At 40.5% G+C, this 16415-nt stretch overlaps 1 protein-coding gene across 1 annotated transcript in view; it reads right to left on the bottom strand.

Annotated features, from left to right (window-relative positions):
* Positions 1-16415, bottom strand: part of TTN (titin) — a 306431-nt gene that overhangs the window by 14782 nt on the left and 275234 nt on the right. Inside the window, 17 exon segments of the mRNA XM_027773115.1 lie at positions 30-332; positions 2024-2326; positions 2834-3133; positions 3261-3548; positions 3666-4259; positions 4436-4717; positions 4803-5108; positions 8015-8320; positions 8450-8746; positions 8847-9137; positions 9458-9763; positions 9858-10160; positions 10261-12327; positions 12421-12720; positions 12837-13124; positions 13708-14001; positions 14567-16333. Coding sequence (XP_027628916.1) covers positions 30-332; positions 2024-2326; positions 2834-3133; positions 3261-3548; positions 3666-4259; positions 4436-4717; positions 4803-5108; positions 8015-8320; positions 8450-8746; positions 8847-9137; positions 9458-9763; positions 9858-10160; positions 10261-12327; positions 12421-12720; positions 12837-13124; positions 13708-14001; positions 14567-16333 — 8595 coding nt within the window.

The raw sequence follows: 16415 nt of genomic DNA, 5'->3' as shown, positions 1-16415 counted from the left end.
AACAGAAAGTAAACAATCCCCTATCTTACCGAGCATTTCAGTGACCTTGACTGTTCCTGGTACCTCAGCAGGCTCCCCAGGTCCACCAGCATTACACGCAAGGACACGGAATCTGTATTCAGCGCCCTGAGGTAGGTGTGTTAGAGTGTACTCGCGAATCTTGGTTGGGGTGGTGTTACATTTGGTCCATTCATGCTGATCTACTTTTTGCATTTCAATCAAGTAGCCTGTGACTTTAGATCCTCCTTCATCTTCTGGAACACTCCAGGCCAGAGAGACTGATGTCCTTGTTGTATCAGTAACTCTTGGATTTTGTGGCTTTCCTGGTGGAGCTGGTATGAAAAAATATACTTGTTAAAGTTGCTTCAAAGTTGAAAATCAGCCAGGCCACCTAACAAATTCAGTGAGTTGTGGAAACATGAACTGTTCACATTTGACTATTTTTCATTTTGTGAACATTTCATTTTATCAATTAAAATTACTTAAAGCATACTTAAAGTTGTGATTTTTCCTTTATCTTCAATGTGCTTTATTTGTGATCGCTACTACTATCTTAACATTATCAGCAGTGTTTACAGTGCTTTCAGTGTTTAAGGTTAACTTGTTTTTTTGTTTGTTTGATTGTTTGTTTCTGCTATAGGGCACATGTACTTGCTGGAGAAAGACAGAGTGAGGTAAAGAGCTAGAGAAAGAAAGCATCCCTTAGGGGGTCTGGCCAAGTTGCAATCTCTTCTCCATTCTTCTCTTGGGGCTCTGGGCATGCATGCACATGTGCCTGGTGTGCCCAAGTCGCTGGGTCTGGGACTCAAACCATGTAGTCAGCCATGTAGTATCTAGCAGTCTTACCTATCATGCCACTTGTTGGCTCCAGAAATGTTAACTTATGGGAACCAGCAGTTAGCATAATGACTATGTCGCTGGACTCCCACGTAGTCGACCACGGTTCGTGTCCCGGACCCGGTGGCTTAAAACTCACGCTGGGCGCGTGTGCATGCGCGCCCAAGATTCCGAGAGGAGATTGGAGGAGAAGGGATTGTGGCGTGACCATCCCCCCTGGGGGGTGATTTCTCGCTTTCTGTCTCTATGTCTCTCTCTGTCTGTCTGGCGAGCGCACACGCCCTATAGCAGAAATGTTAACTTATAAAATTTTAACTATGACAGACAACATATTATAAATTCCATTTTAAAGAGGAGGAAAAACCCTCAGGAGAAGAATATAGAAAGTTATCTGCCGGGACCAGCAGTTAGCATAATGGCTATGTCACTGAACTCCCATGTAGTCGATTGTGGTTCAAGTCCTGGACCTGGTGGCTTAAACTCATGCCAGGCGTGTGTAGTACGTGTGTGCCCAAGATCATGAGAGGAAGATGGAGGAGAAAGGATTGTGTCATGGTATCGGGGTCAAACCCCTGGGGGGGTGATTTCTCACTTTCTGTCTTTCTGGTGAGCACACGTGCCCTGTAGCAAAAAAAAAATAAATAAATAAATAAAAAATAAAATAAAAAAGGTTATCTGCCAGTAGTCACTAGGGGCTGAAATGAAGGGGGATGGATATTACAAAGGAACACAAGGCAACTTTCCGGAATGATGAAAGTATTCTACGTTTTGATTGTGACAGTGATTGTAAAACAATGTATTTTTTTAAGTCATAAAACTACAGTCACATGTCACTTAATAATGGGGATACACTCTGAGAAGTGCATTGTTGGCAATTTGGTCATTGTGTTAACATCATATAGAGTACTTACACAAGCTACACACTCAGGCCATTGTATGCGTGGTCCATCATTGAGATGTAACATTGTTATGCAGCACGTGACTGTATGAGATACTTCAGAAAGTTTGTGGAAAATGGAATTAAAGTATTTTGGTGCAAAAGATATTTTAAATCCATGCTTAGTGTTGTCTTAGTATTCATTTTTTATGAACTTTTGGAATACCCCTAGTATATACTTCAGAAGGATGAATTTTATGACAGTTAAGTTGTATCTTAATTAAATCAATTTATACAAAACACATTTACCAATTGGATCCATGGCAACAATGGGTTTGGAAGGACGACTTGGTTTTCCACTCCCTCTTGCATTAATGGCTGTGACACGGTGTTCGTATTCTAATCCTTCAATAAGGCCAGTAGAACGGTACCGTGTCATCGTCACTGGTACTTTATTTATACGGACCCACCGATCTGCTCTCACTTCTTTGCGTTCTACAATATATCCAGTCACTTGAGAGCCACCATCGTCTTCTGGTGGATACCAAGTAAGTGTCATGCCATCTCGGGAGACATCAAATATCTGTAATGTTTCTGGGGGTCCAGGAATACCTGCAACAAGACAGAGGTAAACATAATATGGCAACATGAATAAATTAAAACCTCTTATATTTTTGTAAATGTGCCTTAGCTTTCAGTTGGTATTTAAAATGGTACATAAGACACTACTATTTTTCTAATGCTTTAACTTTTATACTTTTATTTCTGCAGTTCTTTAAATACTTTTTATATTTTTCTCCAATTCTTTTAAATACTTTCTATATTTTTCAGCATAACATAGTCAGACCTCCTTTCCTTCTTTCCTTTTATTCTTCCTTCTTTCCATTCCTACTTTCTTAACATCCTTCTCTTTTTCTTTTAAAAGAGCGATGACATTAAAAAAAAATTAACCGTGTTAAAATCCTCAAAAATAGGGGAGGTTTAGAAACCTTAGAAAGACCCTCAGGGCTAATTTTGTGACCTCTTTAATTTCTACTGGGGCACAATAAGAACAAATTCCTTTTTGTTTATATTCAGAATCAGAGGTGGGGAGGATGGTGGTGGGATCCAAGGACTTACTGATGCTGCTGCGGCATTCTATGACTTCTGACTGCAGGTAAGAGCCGATCCCGAAGCGGTTGGTGGCAGCGACACGGAATACATACTCATTTCCTTCGGTAAGTCTGGTAAACTTAAATGTTGATCTAGTCACTGATTCAGAAACTGGAAGCCATCCTGGACGATGAGCATCACGTTGTTCTACCACATAACCACTTAGTGGAGCACCACCATCCAATTCAGGTGGTTCCCAGGAAATGGTAACTGACGTTGCATCAATTTCATCAATCTTGATAGGTCCAGTTGGTGGACCAGGCTTGTCTATGAGATAAGAAGAAATCCAAGAAATTAATTTTCACTTTAAATCAAAACTGAATAACTGAATATCAATTTACTTGATTTTGTTTTTGTTTTTATTATTATTATTATTATCGCCACACATTCTTACCAAGAATAATAACTTTAATGGTCTCTGAAGTAGTTCCAGTAACATTCTTCAATTCAAGTGTATATTCTCCAGTATCTCTTATTGTGGTTTCACGGATAGTTAATTTAGCTACTTTACTATGAGTTTCAACTGTGACACGTTCTGATTCCCTTAGTTTAGAACCAGCAAAGAACCAGGAAGCAGCAGGAGGAGGACGACCAGCGATAGGTATCACCAGCTCTATCGGTCTGCCAGCTGGGACATGGATGGTCTTTTGAGGCATTGTGGAAAGATCAATAGTTGGCAACACTATGAAAAAGAAATTGGGTATTTATTCTTAAGCATTATTTACAATTACACAGTGACATGATTTCTGAACTTTTTCATTTTACTTTATGATTACTGTACTTGTTACTTGGTACGTACCTCTGAGGTCTTGTACAGTCACAGCTGTGACGATCTCTCTTGGTTCTGACACACCTTTTTCATTTTGTGCCCTCACTCTAAATAAGTATTGTTCACCTTCATTTAAGGAAATAACAGTGTGTTCTAGGACTGTGGGTTTTAAGGTGACGACCTTCATCCATCTCTCTGTGCCAGCTTTACAGGCCTCAAGAACATATCCTGTGAGTCGGCTACCACCATCATAGAGTGGTTTTTCCCAGGCAAGGGACACAGTGGATTTGGTGACATCGACCACCTCTAGCTTTGTAGGCACCAGAGGCACTTCTGAGACTAGAACTGCATCCGATGTTTCACAAGGTTCTCCAATGCCATAAATGTTCTCAGGCAGCACTCTGAAATAGTACATGGTTCCTTCTACAAGACCAGAGATTCGGTATAGTGTCTTGCTGCATTTGGTAGTTACTGTTTTGAAAGCTCTCATGGCAGCTTCACGCTTCTCCACAATGTAATTATTGACTGGAGCTCCCCCATCAATTGTGGGAATTTCCCAAGTAATTGTCACAGAGTCTCTTGATACTTCCTTAACTTTCACTGAAGGACAGGGACCAGGAGTATCTGAAAAAAAGAATGAAAGATCCATACTTCCTATTTGTCCCACTGGTTGATAATTTTTTTTTCAGGAAAATATAATCACCATAGTTCTGCTCAGGAGACATGATCAGTCATAGGACAAGGTGAATCTTTTAAGAGAAACTACTTACAGGATAGTTAAGTTTAAGCAAAATGCTTACCATATACTTTAACAAGGACAGTTGCTGATTTCTTGCCAGATTGATTTTCAGCTTCAATCGTGTATTTTCCGGCATCATAACGATTAACTTTGTCCACAATGAGTAATGAGTAGCTCTCAGTGGTGTCAATAATTGCCCGGCTTGCGAGATCAATGCCCTTCTTGCTCCATGTGATGACAGGAGGTGGTCGTCCAGACACAGACACCATCAGGCGCAATGAGGCCCCAGCCCTGAGAGTCACAGTCTTCTTTAAATCATCTGCAAGTTCAAGATCTGGTATTTCTGGAAAATAGAAGTCAAATTTTAATTAATTCATGAATGGGCATGAGGAGAAAAGAACTCACCAGAAAAGTTTTATTAGAAATACCTAGTCTTTCCACAGGCTCAATTTCTGCAGTTGATTCACTGTATTCACTCATACCCTTCACATTCACAGCAGCAACTCTGAAGGAATATTTCTGGCCCATTTTAAGGTCTGTAACAGTGAATTCAGTATTTCTTATTGTGGCATTGGTATGCACACGGTACCACTGATCAGTGTCCTTCTCTTGCATTTCAAGAACATATCCTATGATGTCAGTGCCACCGTCATACATAGGCTTGGTCCATGCCAAACTAATGCTGTGCTTGGTGGTATCCACAACTCTCGGAGCAGAAGGTGGTCCAGGGGTGTCTGTGAAATTTAAAAAAAAGGATACAGATATAACACAAATAAGGAAACTTTGAGTGAGATTTGGATTTGGGGTTTTCAAGACTTGCAAACATGCAATTGTTCTTCCATGTACACTAAGATAGTCTTTATTATTAGGCTCTTCTGGTACTGCAGAACAGCACTATCTGCTAAATTATTATTACTAATTTTGGCATTAAACTGCTTCAGAGAAGTAGATATTTCCTTCCTACTATACTGACTAGCTGTGCTGTGTCCTTTGTTAGCTAAGCTCATTACTAGAAGTACCCATTCTTAGGGACTTTTTTCTAGTTGCTCATCTTTTACTGGTTAATATCACTTTCCACCTCTAACAAATACAGGATTTAGTTTTCTTCAACTTATCCTACTCAATCCCAGTGACTTATTCCCTTTAGTTGTGCTCAAACTTATGTTTGGAGCTCTTATAACAATTAGTTTATTAGTAACTTACGAAAATACTGTAAACTCTATGCACCTGCTAAACCTCTTCTTAAAAGAGATTTTTGCTTTTTTCTTTTCAGAAGTTATTATGCATTTTTCTCTATTATTGGGAAGATTTAAAAAAATCTATCCCTTTCATATTTGTATCATCAATGTTTATTGCGGCACTATTCATGATCACTAAGACATGGAACCAACCCAAATGCCCGCGTATGGATGAATGGATTGAAAAACTGTGGCACATATACTCTATAGAATACTATTCAGCCATAAAAAACAACAAAACCCTGGCTTTTGACAGAAAGTGGAAGAATATGGAAGATTTCGTGCGGAGTGAAGAAAGCCAGTCTATGAAGGAGAGACATTGTATGTCCCCACTTAATAAATACTGAGTGTCTGCACTCTATGACTGAAACTGATTGACCTAAAGTTGTATAAACACAAGAGATGGGGGTTAGTGCCAGATGTGGTGTGTGTGGAGAAGCGGGACCTACGGATGGACATTTGGAGGAAGGATATGGAGGCAGAGCATTGACAGGATGGGGAGGTGTGGTGTTATCGATTGAAGATATTTTGATCAAGGGGACTGGGGAGAAATGCTCACATACTGAAATGTTCACTTTGTAAGCTAAATAATGTGATTGAATGTATATAAAAATTTAAAATAAAAAATTAATAAACTAAAAAATGAATTTAAAAATGAATAGGAGAATACTGCAGTGATTTTAAGTAATGCTAATTGCTATGCTAACAACTGATGTATTAATACTAGTTGAAATGCTCTCTGGTTTAGGGTATATTTAAGATTACACTAATAAGCAGATGCTTTTCTAGGCCATTAATAAATTCTGCAACTTCTTAGGAAGGACATGTTGAAAAATTATCTGTCATATGGTTTGGATGGATATCAAATTGGTGTGTGATTCTTGGAACTCACATGATGGTTCTCGGCAGGAGATGAAGTTGGAAGCTTCACTGGGTTCACTGTTACCAGCAGCATTCACTGCGGTCACCCGGAACTGGTAGTCACAACCTTCCATCAGGTTGGTTACTTTCAGTCTTGTATCATATATCACATAGTCTTTGTTGACCCGTGTCCAGCGCAGACTCTTCTTCTCACGTTTATCTACTAGGTAGGTGCTGATTTCATTGCCACCATCAGATTCAGGCTTTGTCCACTGGATAATGATATGTTCTTTGCCAGCCCCAACTTCTTCAGGTATGCCAGGTTGTGATGGAATAGCTGTTTATATTTTATTAAAAGAAAAATGGTCAGAATTGTCCCAAATCACTGCTGACGTGATTGCCCTTCTCTCCCATCCCCCACCCTATTTCATTTCAATCACCAAATTATTTAAGTGTTGATACTCACTGAAAGAGTTTCTGGCGACAATTGGCTCCGATTCAACAGGCACACCTGGGCCATATTTGTTTACTGCCCTCACTCTGAATGTGTATTCGTTGTTCTTGATGAGTCTGGTAACGACATAGGACAGGGTGGGGCATTCGCCTTCCACAATCACCCAGTTGAGCCTGCTAGTCTCACGTCTTTCTACAATGTAGTGGAGATTTTTGCTTTTTTCTTTTCAGAAGTTATTATGCATTTTTCTCTATTATTGGGAAGATTTAAAAAAATCTATCCCTTTCATATTTGTATCATCAATGTTTATTGCGGCACTATTCATGATCACTAAGACATGGAACCAACCCAAATGCCCGCGTATGGATGAATGGATTGAAAAACTGTGGCACATATACTCTATAGAATACTATTTAGCCATAAAAAACAACAAAACCCTGGCTTTTGACAGAAAGTGGAAGAATATGGAAGATTTACTGCTGAGTGAAGCAAGCCAGTCTATGAAGGAGAGACATTGTATGTCCCCACTTAATAAATACTGAGTGTCTGCACTCTATGACTGAAACTGATTGACCTAAAGTTGTATAAACACAAGAGATGGGGGTTAGTGCCAGATGTGGTGTGTGTGGAGAAGCGGGACCTACGGATGGACATTTGGAGGAAGGATATGGAGGCAGAGCATTGACAGGATGGGGAGGTGTGGTGTTATCGATTGAAGATATTTTGATCAAGGGGACTGGGGAGAAATGCTCACATACTGAAATGTTCACTTTGTAAGCTAAATAATGTGATTGAATGTATATAAAAATTTAAAATAAAAAATTAATAAACTAAAAAATGAATTTAAAAATGAATAGGAGAATACTGCAGTGATTTTAAGTAATGCTAATTGCTATGCTAACAACTGATGTATTAATACTAGTTGAAATGCTCTCTGGTTTAGGGTATATTTAAGATTACACTAATAAGCAGATGCTTTTCTAGGCCATTAATAAATTCTGCAACTTCTTAGGAAGGACATGTTGAAAAATTATCTGTCATATGGTTTGGATGGATATCAAATTGGTGTGTGATTCTTGGAACTCACATGATGGTTCTCGGCAGGAGATGAAGTTGGAAGCTTCACTGGGTTCACTGTTACCAGCAGCATTCACTGCGGTCACCCGGAACTGGTAGTCACAACCTTCCATCAGGTTGGTTACTTTCAGTCTTGTATCATATATCACATAGTCTTTGTTGACCCGTGTCCAGCGCAGACTCTTCTTCTCACGTTTATCTACTAGGTAGGTGCTGATTTCATTGCCACCATCAGATTCAGGCTTTGTCCACTGGATAATGATATGTTCTTTGCCAGCCCCAACTTCTTCAGGTATGCCAGGTTGTGATGGAATAGCTGTTTATATTTTATTAAAAGAAAAATGGTCAGAATTGTCCCAAATCACTGCTGACGTGATTGCCCTTCTCTCCCATCCCCCACCCTATTTCATTTCAATCACCAAATTATTTAAGTGTTGATACTCACTGAAAGAGTTTCTGGCGACAATTGGCTCCGATTCAACAGGCACACCTGGGCCATATTTGTTTACTGCCCTCACTCTGAATGTGTATTCGTTGTTCTTGATGAGTCTGGTAACGACATAGGACAGGGTGGGGCATTCGCCTTCCACAATCACCCAGTTGAGCCTGCTAGTCTCACGTCTTTCTACAATGTAGTGACTTATTTCTGCTCCTCCATCTTCCTGAGGCAGGCTCCAGGCTAAAGTGCACTTCTCCTCAGTTACTCTGCTGACAGTGAGCTTTCCACATGGGCCAGGGGAATCTGAAATAGCATAATGACAAGCCATGATGAAAGTCATTTTTTATTTTTTTCTGTTCACATTTGAAAAATGTAAAAATGCAAGAACATTTGACATACTTACCAAGTACTTTGACCATGACAGACACGGCCTTGGTTCCACTGGCATTTTTCACTGTTAAAGTATATTTTCCACTGTCACTTCTGTCACAATACTTGATCACAGCAGTGGCTCGTTTGCCAGTATACTGCAAAGAGACTTTTTCACAGAGATCTAGTTCCTTTTCTCCTTTGGTCCAGATAATCTTGGGTTCAGGTTTGCCACCAACTGCGGCATCGAGAACAAGATCGGAACCTGCTCTGATAGTAACCAGATCACCCTGTAATCTGGCATCCAGTTCAGCTTTGGGTGGAGCTGTAAAGAGGCAAAATAGATATGAATGAATATCTGGCAGTTTATTTTCACATACATTGTGATAACTTTTCAAGACAGAGGCGAGAGAGAGGGATTCTTGAGGTGAGGGGACAGTCTTGTTATGTCAAAATCCTGCCCCAGCCCCTCATTTAGCTAGAATTACAGGCACACATTGCAACACCCAATGTATTTAGGTTGGTCCAGGAATTGAACTGGGGCCTTCTATGTGGCTCCAGTGTCACAGTGTTGTCCTACTGTTTATACCATTCAGGTGTGCCAAACTGTGATAATTTAAAATGAGAACATTGACTATTTCTTACCATATTCATCTCTGCAAGTGACAGGACCTGTGGATTCCGACCCTTTGCTAATTACACCTGCCGCATTCTTGGCCAATATGCGGAATTCGTAAGTGTCTCCTTCACTGAGAGCAGTCACGGTGAAGAAATTGTCAGATACAATGGTGTAGTTGCACTTCAGCCAACGTCCATCTCCAACCTCACTGACTGGCTTCCGCTCTATGATGTAGCCCACCACTTTGCTGCCTCCGTCATACACTGGGGCGGACCAAATCAGTGACACTGTTGACCTTGTGACATCTGTCACCTCTGGTCTGCCGGGTGCATCTGAAAGGAAGCAAACATAGGGGTAAAAAATAAACTTTGAGTTATACTAATATCAACAATATTAACACATGTACCCTTAAATTCTGATACATACCAACTGGGTTTTGAGCCATCATTGGTCTTGAGGCTTCGCTGGCCTTGCTGACACCTGCAGCATTGAGTGCATACGTTCTGAACTGGTATTCGAGTCCCTCTACTAAGCCAGTTACTTTATAATTGCACTCTAGGCATGGCACTTTGTTTTCTTTCACCCACAAAATGGTGTTACGTTCTTTCTTCTCAACCCAGTAGCCAATGATTTTACTGCCACCATCATGGTAGGGTTCTTCCCAACGAATAGACATGGCATTGGCAGATACGTAGTAGACTTCAGGTCTTGTAGGAGCACTTGGTGGGACTAAATATAAACAAAGGTATCCAATATAAATACAGTTTTTATCAAATTAAGGGAATATTTAATAATAGAGATTTGGAAATATGATTTTTATTTTTCTTACCAAATGGATGCTCAGCAGTTATTGGTGCTGATTCTAGAGGCTTGCTGACACCAAATCTGTTCTCTGAACTGACGCGGAAAGAATATTCCATGTACTTTGTGAGATGAGTGACTTTAATCTGAGTGCGTTTGACACTGGAGTTAACAAGCTGCCAAGCTGTTGTGCCTGACTCACGCTTTTCAACTATGTAATTAGTAATGTCAGTACCTCCATCATCTTTAGGTTCAGCCCATGACAGGACACAGGATTCAGCTGAGATAGATGAGACCTCAATGGGGCCAGTTACTGGACCTGGCCTTCCAATGACAACAACTGTGATGGTAAATGTTTTAACACCAGCTGTATTTTCCAGGGTCAAGAAGTATCGTCCGGAGTCACCTCTCATGCTGTCCTTTACAGACAGAGTGGTTCTGTCTTTTGTTGTTGTGATACTCATTCGATCAGTCTCCTTAAGTCTCATTTCTTCCAGTTTCCATGTTACCTTAGGGGCAGGACGACCACTGATTGGCACATCAATTGTAAATGTGCTTCCTGCCTTGCAAGTTATGAGCTGATTGGTAATTCCAGTCAGATCAGCAGTAGGTTCAATTTGAGGCTCTTTGATGATGACAGAAGAGAAGGCTTCCCTGGGTTCACTATAGCCAGCATCATTCTTGGCCTTCACACGGAACTCATATTCAGTGTTCTCAACAAGGCGCTCCACTGTAAAAGTCATCTGTTTGGTGTGACCAGCCTCAACCCAGAAGTCAGATCCTTTTTGTCTCATTTCAAGCAAGTAGCCAGTGATCCGGCTGCCTCCATCATGGTCAGGTTTAAGCCATGCTAAGACTGCAGATGATTTGCTAGTGTCAACAATGTCTAGTCTCCTAGGTGGAGCAGGTTGTTCTGTGGCTACAATTGGTTCTGGCATTTCATAGGGCTCACCAACACCGTACTCATTCTCTGCAGAAACACGGAAATAGTATGGAACACCTTCTGCCAGGTCATTGACCTTGAAGATCTGACGAGTGCATTTTTCACTGACAACCTGCCAGCTGCGGCGACTTGCTTCTCGTTTCTCTACTATATAGTGATGAATTCGGGCACCACCATCCAGGCGAGGGGCATCCCACATCAGTGTAGCAGAGCCCCGGGTCACATCCTTGAAGGTAATTGGACCAGGTGGACCTGGAGAATCTAGCACCTTTACAGTGAATGTAATTGACTTACTACCACTGTTGTTTTCCACAGTTAGAGTATATTTCCCTGCATCATTTCTGTTACAGTTTTCCACAGTGAGTGTGCTGAAAGAGTCTGTTGTATGGATATCAGCCCGAATGCTAAGGTTAGAGTCTGGTTTGCTCCACACAGCTGTAGGAGTAGGTCTACCTTGGTAGGCAATGAAGAGGCGAATACTGGCTCCGGCCCTAACAATGTGAGTCTGCTTGAAGTTTGCATCAATGTCTAACTCAGGAGCTGTTAATCGGTCAACTGCTTTAATTGTGCCAGTTACTTCACAGCTGTCTCCTTTCCCAGCGCCATTGATAGCACTAACCCGGAATTTGTATTCTTCACCAGCTTGCAGATCAGTGACCGTATATCTTGTTTTCACACATGCCTCTGCATTCACCTTCTGCCAGTCTCCTAAGTCAGCTTTGCACATTTCAATAATATACCCAATTATTTCCAAGCCACCATCAAAGACTGGCTTGGACCATTCTAAGCTCACAGTAGTCTTTGATGTGTCTGTCACTTTGACCACTGTGGGAGCACCTGGTGGGTTGACGGGCTCTCTGCATTTAATTAGCCTTGAGATACCACTTGCAGGTCCTACTCCTGCAGCATTTTCAGCCATGACGTGGAATTCATATTCATTGCCTTCCGTCAGACCAGTGACTTTGTATCTTGTCTCAGAGATTGGCCGTTTGCTGATCACTTTTACCCATCTTGTGCTTTTCTTTTCTCTCCTTTCAAGGATGTAATGCTGAATTTCATTGCCACCATCTGATTCTGGCCTTGCCCATGTCAGGGTAATACTGTTGCCTGTTACGTTGCTAGGTTCTGGGATACCAGGAGCATCAGGAATAGCTGCAAAATAAGGGGATAAAAAGCCAATTAGAGACATTTGTTTGGACAGTTAATCTTATGATATAGTGCCACTTAGTAAAAACCGAAACTTACTGTATTGTATCTGAGCAACTACTGGGTCAGAATCAAGTGGCCTGCCAACACCAAACTTGTTAACTGCAGAAACACGGAACTGGTATTCATTGCCATTTATTAGTTTAATGGCAGTGTAACTGTGCGCTTCACATTTATCCTCAATTAGTGCCCAAGCAAGTCTGCTGGTTTCCCGTTTTTCTATAATGTAGTGAGTTACAGGAGCACAGCCATCATTGAGTGGAGCATCCCACCACAGAGTCATCTTCTCGCCAGTGATATTGGTGAATCTTATTGGCCCAACTACTTTTCCTGGTGTATCTATAAGAAAAGGTTTCCAAAGTTAGCTTCTTTTCCCTGTCTATTAAAACACAATTAGATATTTGTCTAATCCAAGTCCCATAAATTGTAACATTAAGAAGCTATTTAAAAAGTACCTTGTACTTTAACTGTAATTTCTGCTTTGGCAGAGCCAGATACATTTTTGGCTTCCACTGTATATACACCACGATGGTCTCGAGTAGCATCTCTAACAAAGAGGCTGGTAGATCCAAGGACATCGGTTATTTCCATATTCATCCTCTTTTCAATTTCTACTCCATCTTTGAACCAAGTTACTCGGGGTACTGGTCGTCCTTGTACCAAAGCTTTAATTCTAAGGCTCTCTCCAGACTTAATAATGAGACCATCAAAGTACTCAGGGCCAAACTCTACTGTTGGTGGGACTATTGAGGAAAGAGAAATACTGTATATTAGTCTGACTTAATAAAGACACACATAATGCTATTTTTCATTAATGCCATCTCATAAAACCTAGAATGGTAATGACTTGCACTGTGTTACCAAAAGCTGTTTTGAAAGTAGGGTTGATAACCGAGAACTTAGGCCATGGGGTTAATATTTGCCTATTATAGCTTTCAAGTTACTAATTTTCATTGCCATTTGTGAAAAGAAACAGGAAATATTTACAGATCATTTCATTCCTAACACTGCTGCAAATATAAAAAAGTTCCTGTAAGAGGCTATCAGCTGCACTCAAGCAAGGTGACGATTATGTCACTGGACATATGTTGTATTTAATATAATAATTTTAGTGAAAATGGGCAGTTATTCTTGAGGGCCTTTTTCTTTATTGTTGTATAAGTGAAAAGACCTACTTCATTCACATAGTGACCTTGGGTCATCTGTATGAAAGAAATGGCTTCTGTTTTCATACCAGGCTTCCCTCAACCTCCCAATGTTTTTTTATTATTATTTTTTTAATGTGATTGTTCACAGTTAAATTGGAAATTAGTTGTAAATGCTTACCATTTTCATCTCTTGTCATAATAATGCCAGAGGACTGTGAGGGTGGGCTTATAGTTCCAACAGCATTTCTTGCAATGATTCTGAACTCAAATCGATCTCCAGGACTAAGCCCTGTAACTGTGTATTGACATTCAGTGACGTCAGTAAAGTTGCATCTAACCCACCGATCACTCCCTTGCCGTTTTTCAATGCTGTAGGCTACAATCTTACTGCCTCCATCACGCAGTGGTGGGTTCCATTTAAGTGTGATAGTTTCTCGGGTGACATCAATGTAGTCAGGAGTACCAGGTGGGTCTAAAAAATTATAAGGAAGTTAAATTCATTATCATGTCTATAACCAGCTCAGTGAAGAAATACAAAATGAATAAAACCTCTAAATTCATTTTAGTCATTAATTTAAACTTTTTTCATTCTCTTTAAAAAGATCCCTAAATTACTTTATTAGACTGATTTAAAATTAATTCCCCTTTCTTTCTTTCTTTTTATTTTTTGGAGAGGTTTTTGCTATAGGGCGTGTGCGCTTGCCAGAAAGACAGAGAGACAGAGAGACAGAAAGTGAGAAATCACCCCCCAGGAGGAATGACCACACAACAATCCCTTCTCTTTCATTCTCCTCTCAGGATTTTGGGCACTCATGCACACATGCCCAGCGTGAATTTAAGCCTCCAGGTCCGGGACTTGAACCGCGGCTGACTACATGGGAATCCAGTGACATAGCCATTATGCCAACTGCTGGTCCCAATTCCCCTTGCTTTCTATGTGATAAGAAAATATGTGACAAGGCAATAGGTGGAAGAAAACCATTGTTACTAGTATATGCAATTACTGAGTTCAGTATGTTCAAATAATAGTCACTTACCTACTGGAGAAACAGCTAAGGTAAATTTGCTTGGATCACTAGGTGTGCTTAGACCAGCAGAATTTTCAGCATATACACGGAATTGATAATCCAGGCCTTCTATTAGTCCAGTAGCTCTGTATTCTCTGCCAGATATTGGTGATGTATTAACTCTTTGCCAAAGGATGCTATTTCTTTCTTTCTTTTCAACATGGAATCCAGTAACTTCTGAACCACCATCATAGACTGGAGCATCCCAAGTTAGTGACATGCCGTCTGAAGTGACATTGTATATAACTGGCTTTCCTGGGGGGCCAGGAATCCTGAACTGGTGTTTTGCCACAATAATATTTGAGACGAGAGGTTGGCTGACTCCATATCTGTTTTCTGCTCTAACTCTAAATTGGTATTCAGCATCTTTGACTAGATTAGGAACTTTGAAAGTTGTCCTGGCAACACTTGAACACACCATCTTCCAATTAGTTTGTGAAGCTTCTCGCTTCTCAATACTGTAGCAAGTAATTTCTCCTCCTCCATCATCTTCAGGTACATCCCATGACATGATAACACTGTCAGCCTTGATTTCATCAAATCGAATGGGTCCTTTGGGCTTTGATGGTGGGCCAAGGGTGATGACTGTAATGGGGAATGAGTTTCTACACACTGCATTATCAAGAATAATGGTGTATTTTCCTCCATGCTCCTTCTTGGCATTTTTAATATTCAAAGTAATTTTGTTTTCAGTTTTACTGAAACGAACATACTCGCTTTCTTTCAATGGCAAACCATCTTTCAGCCAACTGATAGATGGTTTGGGTTTTCCTTTATATGGTAATTCAAGGTGCACATTATGCCCAATTCTTACAGTGACTTGTGCTCCAGGGATTTCTGACAGGTCAACTTCAGGTGTTATGACAAGTTCTTTCACTGTAATTGGCCCAATAGTGACAGGGTCACTTAGTCCTTTTTCATTTTTGGCAAACACTCTGAATTCCAGGACTGACTGCTCTTTAAGCTGGCCAACTTCAATTTCACATGATTTACTTATGCCAGCATGTGACCACGTTTGTTCACCTTTACCTTTCCTTTCCACAACGTAATCTGTGATGACGCTACCACCATCAAAGTCAGGTTTGGTCCAGCTTAGGATAACAGATGTTTTTGTTGAATCTTTCATGGAAAGATCACGTATAGGAGCTGGTACTTCTGCAGCCTTTACTGGCTCTGTAGTTTCACAGGGTTCCCCAATTCCAATTTCATTTTCTGCAAGAACTCTGAAGAAGAATGGAGTTTTCTCTGACAAATCTGTTACTTTAAAGGTTGTACTGGAACATTTGTGTGATACGATAGACCATGTTCTCTTGGTGGCATCTCTCTTTTCAATGACATAATTAATTATAGGAGAGCCTCCATCGATGAGAGGAGGATCCCAGAGCAAAGTAACTGTTCCTCGAGAGACATGTTTCATTTGTAGTTTCTGGCAGGCAGCTGGTGTATCAAGCACTTTAACACTCACAGTTGAGGACTTTGGTTGACCTACTCCATTTTCTATTGTTAGAATATATTTGCCTGTATCATTACGGGTAACTTGAGGAATAGTGAGTAGTGAAGATGAGTCAGTGTTTTGAATGTTGTATCTGGCATCACTGCCAAGATTCTTCTCATCTTTTCTCCATGTGACAGTAGGTGGAGGTCTGCCTTTAAAGGGAATCAACACGTGTACATCTTCACCAGCTTTAGCTATAACAGAGGTTCTGAGAGCCACATCCAGGTCAATCTCTGGTTCCTCTGTAGATGCAAAATGGACATATACAGTGAATTTTAAAAGCAGGAAAATGATTTAAAAAAAAAAAACATAATACACCAGTTG

Source organism: Tupaia chinensis, unplaced genomic scaffold, assembly GCF_000334495.1.
Source record: "Tupaia chinensis unplaced genomic scaffold, TupChi_1.0 Scaffold000322_1, whole genome shotgun sequence".
NCBI lineage: Eukaryota > Metazoa > Chordata > Mammalia > Scandentia > Tupaiidae > Tupaia > Tupaia belangeri.
This window is presented reverse-complemented; position numbering and strand designations above follow the sequence as displayed.